This window comes from Homalodisca vitripennis, chromosome 4 (genome assembly GCF_021130785.1).
Source record: "Homalodisca vitripennis isolate AUS2020 chromosome 4, UT_GWSS_2.1, whole genome shotgun sequence".
Taxonomy (NCBI): Eukaryota; Metazoa; Arthropoda; class Insecta; order Hemiptera; family Cicadellidae; genus Homalodisca; species Homalodisca vitripennis.
The window spans coordinates 195,555,245-195,572,515 of record NC_060210.1 but is presented as its reverse complement, the minus strand read 5'-3'; the positions used below and the strand labels follow the sequence as shown (position 1 = coordinate 195,572,515).

Genomic DNA, 17,271 nt, shown 5'->3' with positions numbered 1-17,271 from the left:
CAGAGGGCACTAGCCAATGGCAATCATCACGGCAGACAAAAACAAGATGGCGGAAATAAAAAGGAAGGGGGGCAGGAATGGGCCCTTTTGTTATTATTGGTTCATGCGAGATGAACTTCTTAAAACCATATTGTGACTCCGCATTGGTTTATTACAAATATCTGATCCGTTTGATACTTTTGGTTTTCTTTTTAGTTCGCAAAACCAAAAAATGGCACACAGGATTCCAAAAACTGTGTTTACAGTATAAAATGTAGTTGCAATAGGGAATACATAGGCGAGACAAAAAGACCACTAAACATAAGGATAAAAGAGCACAAAGAAAACACAAGAAGGGTCTCACAGAAAAGTAAAAAATTTCACACCATTGTTGGTCCGAAGACCATCATATTAATTGAGATGAAGCCAACATAATACTTCGGGAACCACATTTCTTCAAAAGGAAATTAATTGAGGCAACATACATTAAATTGGCAGACCAATCAATCAGTCAACCATCAGTTGAGATTAGGCCGCTTTGGTTGTCAATTCTACAAAATGAACTAAAAAGAAAACCAAAAGTATCAAACGGATCAGATATTTGTAATAAACCAATGCGGAGTCACAATATGGTTTTAAGAAGTTCATCTCGCATGAACCAATAATAACAAAAGGGCCCATTCCTGCCCCCCTTCCTTTTTATTTCCGCCATCTTGTTTTTGTCTGCCGTGATGATTGCCATTGGCTAGTGCCCTCTGGTCAGTCGTAGGTGGTTAGAAGACGAATGCAGACGTATTGTGACCTGTATTCTGTAGTTCAGTTTTAATGATTATTGTTATTAATAATTATATAGGGTGTACATAAAGTCCTGCACTGGTATAATATTTTCTAAACGATAACAGATAAATGAACAAGATTTGGTACATCAATACTACACCTAAAAAATCTACTTTTTGAAGGAACTATCAGTTTTTCTGTAATATCATGGGGACGTCCCGCAAGGTGTCGGAAGGAAATCTTAAATAGGAGCATAGGTCAATATGCACATCATTTTAAAGGGCTTATCTAGCAGAGTTTAATGCCGCAAACCGCACTCAAAAAGATTGATCCAGTACAAAATGGCGGCTGTTCAAAGGTTTTACTTGGTTACATTTCATTAGTAGCCATAACCCCGGTAAAGCAAAACTGCAACCAAACGAATACTGCAGATAAATACTACATTATGATTGTCAGTTGTACAGAAGTGAATTATGACGTAGGTTATCCTCAAGGGTTACAAATTTGGTCCTAATATATTGGTAACAGTGTTTAAATAGGCTCTTACGTCAATGCCGTAGTGTGGGGGTGCTCCGTCCTGTTGAAACCAGATATTCTGGTAATGTTCTCCAAACATGTTTCGAATTGCTGGTGTAATTTCATTTTCTAGCAAACGTTAATATGATATTGCACTTAAATTTCCTTCAATAAAGAAAGGACCTACCAACTGGGTACCTATCACACCAAGCCAGACATTCACCTTTATTGAATACTGCGTATGTGCTTCCCGCATCCAGTGAGGATTTTCTGCTACTCTAGTACGTAATGGCAATTGTGCCTGTTTACACTTCCATTCAGCATAAATGAACAATCGTCTGAAAACACAATATTGTTTGCATCAATTTCGTTGCAATCTATTTTGGCCATCATAGTTTCACAAAATTCTATACGTCGATCGAAATCAACTTCGTTGAGTTCGTGCACCAAATGAACTTTATAAGGCTTAAAATTAGACCCTTTCAGAATCTTTTTAACAGACGTAACAGAGATGTCATGAGTTTGTGTTGCTGAGCGTAGGGACTCTTGCGTATTCTCAATAAATGAGTGCAATACATCTAAAGAGTTGCCTTCAGTTGTCGCAGTAGCGGGCCCTTCCTGTCCTATGACGATCGGAAACACTTCCTGTTTCCATAAAGCGTTGAACAGTTCTCCCTACAGTTGTTCTAGAAATTGGCTGCCTCTCGTGAAAGTAGTCATGAAATAAATGGCATGCTTCCTCGTGTGATCGTCCGTTGTTTCCCCAACCAACCATCATAAGAAGTGTTATACGTTCACGTTCGTCAAGCAACATAGTGTAGTTGAAGAACTACAAGCAATACGACAAACTCTTTTGTACTAAAGTGCACTGATAGAAAGGTTGGACAGCACTACTAAAACAAGAAAACTAGAATAGCCTACTATGAATAGACTGGCTAATTGGAAAGTCCAAACTGCGACCCAAAGATAAGAGCTTTTTAATTGTTACTGTTATCAGGTTTTTCCCCGTTATCAATATATTAGGACCATATTTGTACCCCTTGAGGATAACCTACGTCATAATTCACTTCTGTACAACTGACAATCATAATGTAGTATTTTATCTGCAGTATTCGTTTGGTTGCAGTTTTGCAGTTTTGCTTTACCGGGGTTATGGCTACTAATGAAATGTAAACCAAGTAAAAACCTTTGAACAGCCGCCCATTTTTGTACTGGATCAATCTTTTTGAGTGCGGTTTGCGGCATTAAACTCTGCTAGATAAGCCCTTTAAAATGATGTGCATATTGACCTATGCTCCTATTTAAGATTTCCTTCCGACTCCTTGCGGGGACGTCCCCATGATATTACAGAAAACTGATAGTTCCTTCAAAAAGTAGATTTTTAGGTGTAGTATTGATGTACCAAATCTTGTTCATTTATCTGTTATCGTTTAGAAAATATTATACCAGTGCAGGACTTTATGTACACCCTGTATAGTGTTGTGTATAGTTTTTTATTAAGTGCATGTTTTTAGAGTTAGTGAAGTTGACAAACAACATGGTGGTTTGTGATTCCTGACTTAGGCGTGCCACAACGCTTTGGTACGATTTGTTTATTTTAACCTAGTTTGTAATTATGTATTAGGTTAGTTCTTTACCTGAAGAAGAGATCAGATTGCAGATCTCGAAACGTAGTGTTACTGATTTATTGTTTCACTGAACGATGGCAAATGTCCGGAAAAATCCTGTTTCCTTCATTTTGATATGGTTTTCACTGTTGCATTGTTATGAACTAGGGCAGGTTCCTAGGTATGATACATCAATATTTTAATCATAAAAAGTATTGATAGTAAGTTTCTATAATGTGAAAATTCACTTTTTTTGGTGCTTTTTTTCATTGTTAATACAGACTAAACCTTATGACATGTAACAAAATAATGTGCTACGGAATTGTACATTTCAAACATGCTTACAAAAAATTCCACACTGAAATATATCTATCTTCAAATAATAACCCACAATAACAATTTCTTTTTTAAAGTTTACTTTTTTATTAGCATTTCCAAAACTATTTAGATCAATAAAGTATCTATATCAATGCTTTAAAATACAGAAAGATTAGGTCAAATTACTCTTTCAGCAAATAATTTCAATCAAAACCTTTTTTTATTAAAATGTTTTAATAAAAATATGCTTTTAACTGTATATTTTAGCAAATATTAAGTACTTGGTGCTTGGCCAGTACTGTAATGTAGATATAAAAGACATAGTTACTATCTAACTTTTGCTATAAACTTAAAGTCTTATAAAACCCATCTTAGTTGTCATTTGACAGAAGTAGGCTTCCCTGTCCTATGTATGTACATATTATCTTGATCGGGAAACAAGACAAAATCAACTATGGAACAAAAAATTACAGTGGTCATACATATACACTGTGTTTGACATATTTTCTTCATCGTGGCAACGAGACAAACTCAACATTGGCCTCGGAAATATGATTTACTCGTACCAGAAGTTTTCATACACGTGCAAAGCCTAAGAAATTGCAGGTTAAGCCATGGCTAGTAATATATAAAATACGATGGTGCCATTTTATTTACTTATATAATAGTCAATGCCTAGGTTATTTGATATCACACTAAACTTATCCAATATAAGATTTTAAACATTGTACAACTCTCTTATTCCAATATTCCTTATTCTAGGCCAATGACTGATAAGCTAGACTGGAATAACAAATTAAATTACGGTCATTATGTAATGAGGGTAATTTAAAATGCAGAATCTGGTAAAAGTTAGAGATGTGCCAAAAGAACTACTGGAACAATTCCATCAGAACGGACCTGGAACAGTTCATTTCTTTAGAACTCCATGTTCCTTCAGAACGGTTTACTAGATGTGCCAAATGATTCCGGGCGTTCCGGCTCTGTTAAGCAGAACGACTAGGCTGGTAAATGTTCCAGTTCCACTCTGGATTAGGCAACCACGATATTTTCATGTGGAAACCTATACTTAATTATTTTTATTGATATATTCAAATCAATTTATACTTTAACAACTAACAATTCATATACGAGGTGTGTTCATAAAGTATCGCGAATTTTGAATTTTCGCGGGTTACTTATATTCTAATTTCGATTTTTTTGTAGCGTTATGTTGGTACATATGTCTCTCACTTATGTTGACAATTTCGACCATTTTGAATGTACAGTTAATTGTTGACAGATGCTTTGCTTGCACGTGTTTTGGTTCGTCTTCGATTTTTACCTATTCAAAAAAATGGAACAAAGAACCTGTATCAAATTTTGTGTGAAAAAAAAAATTAAGTGTGCGGATGCATTCCGAATGTTGACTGTGGCATACGGAGAAGCTACTTTGGACAAAAGCAACGTTTATCGGTGGTACAAAATGTTTTCAGAAGGCCGAGAAGATGTGAACGACAAAGAGCGTGCCGGACGCCCGAGCACTTCAACAACAGAACAACAGACGAAAAAATAGATGAAGTGAAGAAAATGGTATTGGGCAATCGTCGAATCACCATTAGAGAAATTGCCAAGGACCTAGGCATATTGATTGGCTCATGTCATTCGATTTTAATCGATAATTTGGGCATGAGACGCGTCACCACAAAATTCGTACCAAAATTGCTCAATTTCGATCAAAAACAGCATCGCATGAACATTGCTAATGAGATGTTGGAATCTGTCCGCGACGACCCGAATTTGCTCCAGAGGGTCATAACTGGTGACGAATCGTGGGTTTATGGTTATGACGTGGAAACCAAAGCTCAATCATATCAATGGAAGCTGCCGCACGAACCAAGACCGAAAAAAGCACGCCAAGTTCGGTCGAATGTAAAAGTTTTCTTCAATTGCAGGGGCGTGGTGCATCATGAGTTCTTGCCACAAGTTAGAACGGTGAATAAGGAATATTACCTGCAAGTTATGCGCAATTTGCGCAAAGCAATCCGCCAGAAACACCCGAATTTGTGGAAAAACAAAAATTGGCTTTTGCACCATGATAACGCCCCTGCTTGTACGCGACTTCTTAGCCAAAAACAACACACTAATGATACCGCAGCCACTGTATTCCCCAGATCTGGCCCCCTGTGACTTTTTCTTGTTCCCGAAACTGAAGAGGCCCATGAAAGGACGACGCTACGCCACGATTGACGAGATAGAGACGGCATCGAAGGAGGAGCTGAACAAGATACAAAAAAATTATTTTTTGAAGTGCTTCGAAGATTGGAAAAAACGTTGGCACAAGTGTATAATATCCCAGGGGGATTACTTTGAAGGGGATAAAATTGATATTCACAAATAAATAAATAATTTTTGAAAATACACAAAATTCGCAATACTTTTTGAACACACTATGTATAACTTTTAGAATCCGTAGACTTAACGAATGATCTTTACCACATTACATTTTCGCACAGTTATAGTTTAAGGCTCTCTCTAGTAATAAAAATGTCTTAAATTTAAACTAACTGTTTTAATATGGGATCAAAAAACACAAAAACAGTGGTATTTAAATAGTAAAGTTTTAGTATTTAAAAAATGGAATTTTTTTACGTATATATTTATTTGACTATTTCAAGGTAACCTTCTAAATATATAATTATGTTTCAATTTCAATTAATTTTAGAAATATTTCTTATTGTATTTGAATAAAATAGTCTTTAATAAAATTATTTAGTTTACTTTGATCACCTATACTGAAAGTATATGTGGATTTGTTATGAGTGGATTTGGAATTTAAATTTATATTTGCGAACATAAGCATTTACAAAGTTTAATTCTTATGGAACTGTGTAATTCTTATAACACTGCCCAAAAATGGGTTGCTAATCAGTAATCAAAAAGCAATTTGTGATTTTTTTAATGGTTTCTTTATAAATATAGTTGTCAAATTGATAGTACCAAATATAAAGCCACAAAAGATTAGTCAAGTCGAACAAAACTTCAATTACAATATGAAGAAGACATTTTCCTTCAAATAAGTAACTGAAAAAGAAGTAGAAAAGATCGTTCTCTCTTTTGAAAGTAAGTACTCTGCCGGTGTAGTTGAAATACCAATCACAGTAATTAAAGGTTCAGTAAAATTCATCAAGAAAGCTTTAACACATTTAATTAATTCTTCTCTTATTTCAGGACATTTTTTCCTTAAAACTAAAAATATCAAAAGTGATCCCAATCTTTAAAAAAGACTTATATAGAGATTTAGATTTTCATAGATATTGACGATATTCATGTACAGTTGATGTTTACATTTAATGTATGTTTTGGAATAAAGAAAATTCTCTCTCTCTATTTTTGATGCACGAAAATAACTTAAGCAGATAGACTCTTTTGTTTAAAATTCAAATATTGGAACATAGTATTATATTGTACCGAAACGAAATCGGCCAGAAACTTAAACAAGCACTATCAGAACAGAACGCATGGAACTGGAACTATCTCGTGGAAGGTTCCGGTCGGGACGGTTCCAGTTCCGGAACGGCCTGGCACGCCTCTAGTAAAAGTATATAATGATACAGACCTGCACTGGGCCCTGAAAAGTGCCCACGGCCAGCATGTTACCCTCTTGTATCCAGCTAAGGGAGCATACATAGTCAGTGCCCTCTAACTCCATCAGCTGATCTATGTTGCCGGTGGTGGCGTTCCACAAGTACACACTGCTCCCCAGAGCTACAGCCAACACGTTGTTTGCGCTCCAGTCTATGAGGTTAAGGTCTGTAATACACAGTAGATCACTATCAACCAATGCACAATCAAACAAACAACCTAGTAATAATTACTGCAGGAGCTAAGTATTGGGTCTGTTTGCCAAAATAGCGGATGGCAATGATACAGACTAATTGTCTAAAAAGAAATTCAATTCAATTCAAAACAGCTTCACTCACTTGGCATATACACATGTATACAAGAAAAGTGTCAAGATTTAATTCATATTCTTACCAAATTAGAGAGAGAATAAAACATGAGTACATAACAGAAAATACGAGATTTATCAACAGGAAATAGAAAAAGTTTAAAATACAATTATTACAGTTTTTAGAAGGTTACAATTAAAACAGTTTAACATTAAAATTAAAACAGTTAAAATTAAACTAAAACTGTCACAATCTAGACAGTTACAACAGGTAAAACAGCTTTTGGCATAAAACTATTAATAATGAAGTACTCCGCCTCCAAAATCATCACAGGAATTCATCAAAGGAATATATAGCCTTGTTGATGAGAACTTTTTTAATTTTATTTTAAAAATATTGAATGTAGCTTCTGATTTAATTTCAATAGGAAGATTGTTGTAAAATTTTTATCTGATATACTTTGGTTTCTTTTTAAAACTTTGTAAGGTATGGGGGCTTATTGCTATATTATATGTTTGTACCGTATGATGATAACACATGGGGGGTGGTGACTTCTGAGGTCGTAGTAATAAATACTCGAATTGCAAAGTTTACTTATAAGTTCAGTTTAATTATGAAAACTTACAAGCACCACTTTTAGATGGTAAAGGAAAGGTATGTAATGCCACGTTGCTGCCATTTAGAACATAAGAACTAAAAAATGTGTATCTTATAGGTCAGGGTTGCTACAGGAGTCCAATAATGAAATTCCCTGACTTTTCCCTGATTTCCAGACCAAATTTTTCATTTTTCCCTGACTTTTTTCGACGCAATCCCCAGGGTTTTTGGCAATTAATGGGTGGAAAAAAGCGGCGTTGAGGCTAACAGGGTGGCAAATATAAAAAAGCAAAAAATAAAGTGAACACAGTTTTAAACCCATTCAAGACATTGGACGGGCAGTTTCCGTCTTTCACTTCGCGCGGCCCAACGGCTAAAGACGGGCCGCGCCCGTCCGCTAGACACTACATCGACGTTAGTTGAATATATTGCCGATAGATCGCAGAGGCATTCACATTTGCTGCATTGTTTTGTTCTCAATATTCTAGTCTATGTTTTTCTTCTTCTTCGTTGCTGAAAATCATCTGATATTGCCTCAAATCATCTTGGCAAAACAGCTTTCTTTCGTTTGTAAACAGTCAAGATGGCTTCTCGCGACCGGAATGATGTGTTCGTAAATTCAGATGATTTTGCGACTTACGTTGTTAATGTTTTAGATGAAGTGGTGATGAGGAATGTGACAGCGAACAAGATGACATGATACATGAAAATAATTAAATGTCTGATGGTACAAACGTTGACAGCAGTGATAATGAAAGTGACGATAACCCACCGGCTAGGCCTTGTGATTTTGCGTGAAGTGTTGGACCAAATACTGTTAGTACAATGCGTTTTACCGGCAATGATGGAATAAATCCTATCATTTCGAGGTAGTTAAGAGAAAACTGCACTGAATCAGATGTGTTTAATCATTTCTGTGACGAAACTTGTTGGGCTCAGGTAACCCTTTGGTAGGCTTCCCGCTTGTGGAGAATCACCACTGCGCCTTCAAGGAAAGTTTTGGGGGAATTTTATTGAAAAGATACCTCCAACCACCTAAGAACTAAAAATGTGTATCTTATAGGTCAGGGTTGCTACAGGAGTCCAATAATGAAATTCCCTGACTTTTCCCTGATTTCCAGACCAAATTTTTCATTTTTCCCTGACTTTTTTCGACGCAATCCCCAGGGTTTTTGGCAATTAATGGGTGGAAAAAAGCGGCGTTGAGGCTAACAGGGTGGCAAATATAAAAAAGCAAAAAATAAAGTGAACACGAATGGGTTAATACGTACAAAAAGATTGACTTAAATGATCAGGCTTGGACTCGGCGCGGCAGCAGTAAGTTTATTTGTGTAAAGGGATTTTATATTTTTCCCTGACCAACGTCGAAATTCCCTGACTTTTCCCTGACTTGAGACCGGATTCCCTGACTTTTCCCTGATTTCCAGTCCTGTTTTTTTTTTTCCTGACTTTTCCCTGACTTCCCTGACCTGTAGCATCCCTGTAGGTGGGCCTAAAATATCCAATGTTCTATGGAATTATGCCTACGATGTTTTACTTTATAAAACAATAAGATTTCACTTCCCTTCGCAATATGTAGACTCACAACCCGGGTGTCGGCGTCTTGGCACGAGACAATGGCGCTGTAGTCTAAGAAGGGTTACTTCTAGTCGGTGGTTACTAGAAGATGAGTAGAAGTTAAGAAATTGGTAGCCATCTACTCAAATAATATGTGCCCTGTGAGCCGTGAGACACGTAAACTCGCGGACAAAGCGCGCGAGGTCTGCTCGGTCACATAGTTTGGCTGCTACCAAGGGTTAGAAGAAAATATTCATACGCGTGCCAATTAGGTAGTTACTTCGCCCAATAATTTAGTTCCGGAACATTGGATAAAAATAATATTAAATTATACTGGCTGACTAGGTTGTGAAATTTACATTATATGAAATATAATTAACTAATTAACGGTACATGTTTTCTTGAAAATGAAATGGTTGCGATTATCTCCTACCAATTCCTGTTCCTCAAGTTTGCTTTTAATTGACAAAATAGTTTCAAAAACATACATCCCATAAACCATCATAATATTTTCTTCTTTAAAGTATTCCTTAACGGATGTTCTATTATGAAGATTAAAAATTATTCTAATTATTTTTTTCTGCATTTTTAATTAAACATATTGTTATTACAATTCTTAACATTTATGAAAATGTTCTATATTTGTACTCTATTTCTATTAATATTTATTTAATTTATTGTAATGTTTCTGTTATGTCCTCACTGTTGTAGTTTTTGTTGAGTTATTGTTATTGTTTTGCATAGATCTTGTATTTATCGTTAGTTATATTGTTGACGATATGTCAGTCTTTTTTTTGGTTGCGATAATTATCTTTACTGGCCACTTTTGTAATTGTTATTTTAAGTCCATCCGGTGCCATAGACTTTAAATAGAGACAATAAATGAAATAACAATACAATAATTTAAATACATCAATACTTATTTAGATTGTATAACTTTTTACATTGTGTATTGGACTCTGCTGACAGGTTGTATAACTTAGCAAAACCAGTAATGTATAAATAAAAAAGTAAAACAATTATGTAAGAAATTGTCAAGAGTTGTCTATCTATTACGTAAATTAAGAAAATGTATTACCTTAGACGTGCTAGTTTCAACTTGTTGTGCTTTTTTCACTCACATTTAACCCTTTGGACGCCAACACCCAAGGCTGCCGCCCTACCCATCACGCTAGCGCCCGAACCAACTGCACTAGCCAAAACCGCCAGCCCTGTTTTGACGTTTTTGTAACCTATTACGCTTTGCTCTGTATTATCCTTAGTTTTTATGTTAATTGAATGTTTATTTTTTTATTTGTAGGAAATTATATGCGCTATCGAATAGTGTTATTATAAATAGCATTTAGAATGGAACTACATTGTTTATGATGTTGTAATGCCTAACCAAAACATTTGTTTACATACAAATTTCACTTCAGGCCAAAATATCGGTACGAAAAAAAATATTTTTACCTATCGGTAATATTTTTATTCGTTACAGATATTATATCTAAGACTGCTCAGAAAAATTCAGAACTGAAAGTTGAAAAGTAGTTTCACAAAAAATACTTTTAATTAGTGTTGATATTAGAAAACATTTACTATAACTAGAATTAATTTTACAGTAGAAAATACGTTTGTACATACTTAAATAGAATTATAATAAGAGAATCTCCTCACTACTATAAGTCTATATCATAGATATTCTTCAAAAAGTAAGAAAAATCTTTGTCAACAAAATAATTATTTACAAATATATATACATTTGTCCCCGTCACTTGTAACATGTGTTTAGGGAAACTAAACACACAACTAAACTAAATAACTAAACTGAACAAAATTGATTACAGATAGTCTTATTTACTTCTAAAATAGTCCTAAACAGTTAAAACAGATTTTTAAAGTTAAAAAATAAATTTTAAAATATGTTTTTCTCGAATGGCGGATCAATCGAACGTTGGCGTTTTTCGATTAGACTTCGACGGTCCGATCAACCGGACGTTGGCGTCCAAAGGGTTAAGTTATGGAATTACATTGTAGGGTAATAGTAGTGGTGTACAAAAAGCTTTTAAATGGCAGAAAAAGGCATTGACAGGTATTAAGAATGTACCTGAAAGAGAAACATGTGTACCAATTTTTAAGGAACTAAAAATAATGACAATTTCAAATCTGTATGTTTATTGTTGTTTAGTGAACGTTAAAAAGTTGTTATGTAATTTTTTAACTAGAACAAAAATTCACAGCTATTTTACCAGAAAAAACCATATTCTAGATTTACCTACTGTCAAACTTTAAAAAAATTAAAAGTAGCCACATATATATGAAAATTAAGCTATTTAACAAATTACAGGAAACAGCTTGGCCTGTACCTATAAAAAGATTTAAAATAGTAGTGGAAAGCTGGTTAAAAGAAAATATATTTTGTTCAGTTGATAGTTTTTTAGCCCGTGATACTAGCACTATACATTTTTAACTACATTGAGATATATTTTTCTTTATTTTTTTTACTTCTGACTGTGTATTAAGCGTATGTATGTGTTATTGTTATCATAGTTTTAGTATAGATTATTTATATATTTATTTAATTATTATAACTTCATTGTTACCTTAGAGATAACTACCGGGAATTTGACAATTGTCCTGTAGACAGAGATTTATATTAAGAAAATGGTTATTTGTAAATCTGGCTTTTGTCAATTGCACGATGTGTTTAAAGACAATAAAAATTCTTTATGTTGAGGTTTTGGCGCAACAATACATGGGACTACGATGCGGATTTTCTCCCAACTCCCATAACCGATTTCAAGTAAGCTTAACTCTCTAAGTGGCAAGCGACGTCTTAGAAGTCGCTTCACATTGCCGCTTATTGCTAGGCAACCAATAATTATTTTTACGCACAGTTGCGTTCACCACTAAATTTCAAATACATTTCATATAGCATCATCAACATCACGATGAAATAACCAATGGTACTAACTGAAATAATCCTAAGTTTTCTCCCGCGGTTATTTTTACAGACAATTATTACACAAAACTTCCATTGGCCCGTGAGTTGCTAAGTAAAAACACTTTAATAACAGGAACAATTAATAAAAACTCCAAAGAACTTGCTAAAAGTATTGTTAGTGCTAATTTAGGGGTACAAGAGAGCATTTATTACAGGCAGGATGACATTCTTTTGGTAAAATACAAACAAAAAAAACAAGAAAACCTGTTATACTGTTGACAACTGGCTGTCACACAGAAGATGAATTGGTTACGAGCAAAAATTTATTGGTGTCCAGGGTGTAACTGCGGTATTCACCCTCTTTGTTACCCTAAATGCCAGCACTTTTATAGGCCTTACACAACAGGGAGGAAAAGGCAAGCAACTTCTAGCGATTCTGACTAGAAAAAGTGTTTTTTCTAGATTCAGTTTTTCCCATATAACTTTTTCAGTGTTGTAAATAGAAAAAATATTATTGAAGGTTTTTTGTTTGGAATTAAACTGTGAATAAGGGTTGCATTTAACATAATCTCTTAGGAATGACATTTTAAAAGTTACAGAACGTAAAAATGAAAAGTTTGGTGGAGAAAAAAACGTTTTTCGCACATTTGTGTGGATATCACAAAAAAAATGTTAAAGTATGTAAAAAAATAACTATACTATGTTATTCTGTAGTTTATTACAAAAAAATTGATATATAACAAGCATTGCTCATATTAGAATTTGCATTTTATTTTTAAATTATAAGATAGTCCTCCTTGACTCTGAAAAATAGGCCGCCATTCCAGCAACATATTACCGCCACTTAGAGGGTTAATTACATTTACTCTGTATATGGATGCACTATGGAAACCTTTTTTTAGCACATGAATTTTAGGACCTAGCGTACAAAGGTGAAATGTAAAGCAGTGGCTGAACTTAAGTTCCAATAACTGTCACAGATGTTTCAAGACTACTTTTAAACTAAAAGATGAGCCTAGTAAATTTAATTAACCCTTTTAGTGCCAAACAAAATTTTCGAAATTTGTACCAGGAATGCCAAGCGTACACATGCATGTTTGTACCAAGATTGTACGGTAATACTTTAAACAATTGTAACTACACTATTTTTTAAGATAAATTCATGGTTTTTTTTGTTTTAAACTTAAATAGTGGTATTTTGTATCCTGCACTTTATTTGACAAAAAATTGTGTTTATTACTTAAAAAAAATTAAATTATTAGTATTTAAAAATTTTTATTTTTTACTTTTTTGAGTTTAACTTGTGATACACAACAGTAAAAAGAACATTGGAAAAACATTGATCACATCACTGATTTCCTAATGTTATTCTATTGAAATTTACAAACTTTCAAACTGATAAATTAAAAATTGTGAAAGTACAAAAAGAATATCCAAAAGTGTGCTAACCTGGAAAAACACTCTGTTTTGCCTAATCTGTTAAATGTCTTCTTGTTTTCTTGAAGGTCTTAACACAAGAGTCAAAATATTTCACAGATCAATAGGCTAGTAACTCTCTTGAAATAAATAAAAATTGTTCTCTAGGGATCACTTAAAATTACAAGTAACTATTTACATAAAAATGTACAAAATAGGAAATTTGAAGAGAACGTTCAGCAGAAGTGTAGAGGGTAACACTTGGTGTGCACTCCTCTCTTACATTTAACACACATATAGGATGATTTTTTTTCATTTTCCTCCTGATTTAGTGCTTGCTACACTACATACACAACAGTTTTTTTTCCTTTTTTTCTCCAATTTTTTCAAAAATTGTTGACAGCTGAGAAACGAAATGCACAGAATAGCCAACTTTAAAATCAAAATATGGCTACCTAGTATGACTTATAAACTGGGTAATGTAATTATCGGAAAGATCGTTGTATTGCGATTCTAAAACATTACAAGTATGTTTATTTTGACTAATTAAAGTAATTTTTTTTTACAAAACGTCCGAAAATACGGACGCTGGCAAACTACGCACAATAATCCAACGTCCGAAAATTCGAATCCGAAAATTCGGACGTTGGCACTAAAAGGGTTAAATCAACCCTACAATTACTTTTTGAAACAAATACGACTTACAGTAGTCATCCACAATTTCGGGAGCATCCAGAATTCTGTCAGGCGCCTGGGGTATGTACCTTGTGGCTCCTTTGGATGACATAGGCGTTTTCGACTGACTGTACACCACTTTAAGAGGGTTTGTGTATCCCTGAAAAACAATTGTTTCAATTATATGTAGATTTAATGAATGACAAATAGAAAAATTTGTTAAACCGTACACAACTCAACAAAAGTAATACATTATCCAAAAGATATAAATTAAAAATCGTCCCTTTTCTGTGATTCTACCCCCGATGAACTGCAGTGTTGGAATTAATGAATTCCAAACCAAGGATAATACCTGGCTAACCTTGAGCACATGTGGGTTCAAAAGCTTCCTTGTGGATAAGAAGAGCCCATGAGAGTAACGGGTTTGAGAGTGAGTAGAATGGTATTACAGTCACCTTCCTCCAGGATGGCTTCGGACCTTCTCTCATTAAACAGATCAATGTCTTCCAAGGTCATTGGTCTCATTACGGGGCATGGTCACCTGAGGAAGCATCTTCACAGAGTCGGCATCCTTCAGGAGGATCTGCTCTGTGGAAGGTGTAATGAGCAGGAGGAGACTGCTGAGCACCTGCTCTTTGATTGCCCTGCAATCGCAAGAGAGCGGTATGCCATCTTTGGTAGTTTGGACAGGGGTGGTGAATTTTCCCAGGAGGACTTGATAGGTTGTTTTCGGCGGTTCGTTGAACTGCTGAAGTTGTAGACTAGTGGGCCTCATGGTGTGTTTCCGGGGTGCGCAAAAAGCCCTTGAGGCTTAAGTGCAAGGCAGTAGGCCGCCCCAAGGGAAAACAACAAAAAAAAAAACGTAGGGAAAAATAACAGTGAGGGAAAAGTGGGAGTTAAGACACTGGTGTTGGGTAGTTTCTGTTTGTTAAGGCCTACTACTACCTCGGTGTGGTTCGGAAATGGAGTCCTACAACCTTTAAATCGGCAGTTGAAAGTTTAGAAATTAGCAGGCTAATTTTGTAAGTACTGATTTTAAATGCGTACTTCAAAAAATAAAAAAAAATATTTTGATTATGATCCTACATTTATTAAATGTACTTTTAATGAATCACAAAAAGTACTTGCTCTGCCGCGATTCGAACCCAGACCTCTCACTTGATGGGTGAGCGTGCTACCACTACACCACAGAGCACTTACTTTTTTACGATTCAATTATTTTGTATTTGATCGTTTCTGTCACATTCAAATAACCAAACTAATATATGGTCAGAACATCAAATACCTATCAAAAAACTTTTCACATTCATTAAATTTGTACAAATGGCAATAGTCTGATTTAATTTCAATAAAGCTTGAATCACAAACAGTACTTGCTCCGCTGGGACTTGAACCCGGATCTCTCACTTGCCGGGTAAGCATATATAATGTGTGTGTATGTATATATATATATATATATATATATATATATATATATATATATATATATATATAAAACACGTAAATAAATAGTGAGAGACCCGGATTCAAGTCCCAGTGGAGCAAGTACTTTTTTTAATTCAATGTTTACGGTAAATTTATATATGTTTTGGATTTTTCTCATAAGTGGCAGTCCACAAAGAATAATAATATAATAAAATTTAAAATCTGAGATATCCAAATATTTTAAATTTTATTTAGTTTGAATTCAAGGTAGACAACTCTGATATAGAAAAAACAAAAAAATTTTAAAAGAATACTTACATTGCAAAACATTAAATTAGACAAGAGTAATGATTTGAATCGTATATTCCACTTTCCAATAACACTATCAGAGTGAATTACAGCCAACTTTAGTGAGTTTTTTAGATTGAAGGAGTCTAATGCCATTTGTTGGTTCATTTTGAAAATCCAGATGATATAATAGTTCCTATTAATTCAGAACATTGGCGTTCTACAGTAATTAACTTTAGGTTCCAGTAATACAATATTAGACTAACAGCAAAAACCTTTATTATTTAAGTAGTACCTCAGGCGGAGCTGGTGCTTTTTTCTGGAATGCCAGAACTCTAGTGTTTGATATGTCTCTTCCATGGAGATTTTCAGACATTGCTTTTTGCATCTCCATCTGAGTAGGACTCAGTGCTGGGTCATTCTGTTGCTGCATCATCTGCAAATTGAGAAACTAAGATGATTTAACACATTCCGGATTATGATTGTTTCTTTTAAGAACCAGGGGCTGAGTGCAAATGACACTTGAAAGAAAGGGTGAAATCTTTTTTTTCTTAAAATGTGCTGTAAAAATGAATAAAATTCAATTTTTATGTATATCATTGAAGGTGTAATATTTAGGGTTAGGTTGTCTAATAAGCAGCAAACACAAAGCCAAAGGTATAGAAATTAATTTGTATCCAACAGCTATAAGCAACAACAAAACAAAGTCAAATATTTTGTTTAGCGTATGTTGATTTACAACGGTGGTTTCACTGTCTGAAACTTGTGCTTAATTTTCGTTTGGAATCATTTCAATCTTTTAAACACTGTTGAGGCGTATACGTGACCTCATGCTTTTGCTCTTAACGCCTTTGATGCGTATAGACTTTATTTTTTTTGCATCTTCAAGGTTACCCGGAGTGCGCTATGTTGTGTTAGTCCACGTATAGAATATTCACAGACTGTAAAATGTAGGTCAACATCCAGGTCAGATGTCGCTATGTGCAGCTAGATCTATTTATAGCAGTAGGCGAGGGGGGGGCAACTTACTCGTATATGCACGCGGCGCCAATCATAGAGTGTTTGGCTTGTGTGGCGTATTTCTAATGTGTTTGCACTAGTTTGTTACTTAGTTTGTTAGTTGCATTAGTTATTTAATAAAACAAAATATAGGTGTTAAAATCCAGAAACCTTACAAAGAAATTTTTATGCGTTTCTAACTTTTCACAAAGGTTACAAAATATAAAAAATAAGGTGTTCAAAAAAATTAACTTTGGTT

General features: G+C 34.5%; 1 protein-coding gene and 1 non-coding gene across 2 annotated transcripts in view; both read right to left on the bottom strand.

The window, feature by feature from the left end:
* LOC124360845 (cell division cycle protein 20 homolog) overlaps nucleotides 1-17,271 on the bottom strand; it is a 42,612-nt gene that overhangs the window by 12,588 nt on the left and 12,753 nt on the right. Inside the window, exons 5-7 of the mRNA XM_046814795.1 lie at nucleotides 16,309-16,449; nucleotides 14,331-14,460; nucleotides 6,796-6,989 (exon numbers count right to left, since the gene is read on the bottom strand). Coding sequence (XP_046670751.1) covers nucleotides 6,796-6,989; nucleotides 14,331-14,460; nucleotides 16,309-16,449 — 465 coding nt within the window. The remainder of the gene's footprint in view (nucleotides 1-6,795; nucleotides 6,990-14,330; nucleotides 14,461-16,308; nucleotides 16,450-17,271) is intronic.
* On the bottom strand, nucleotides 15,425-15,495 carry Trnad-auc. Its single transcript has one exon. It is a non-coding gene; the product is annotated as a tRNA-Asp (tRNA).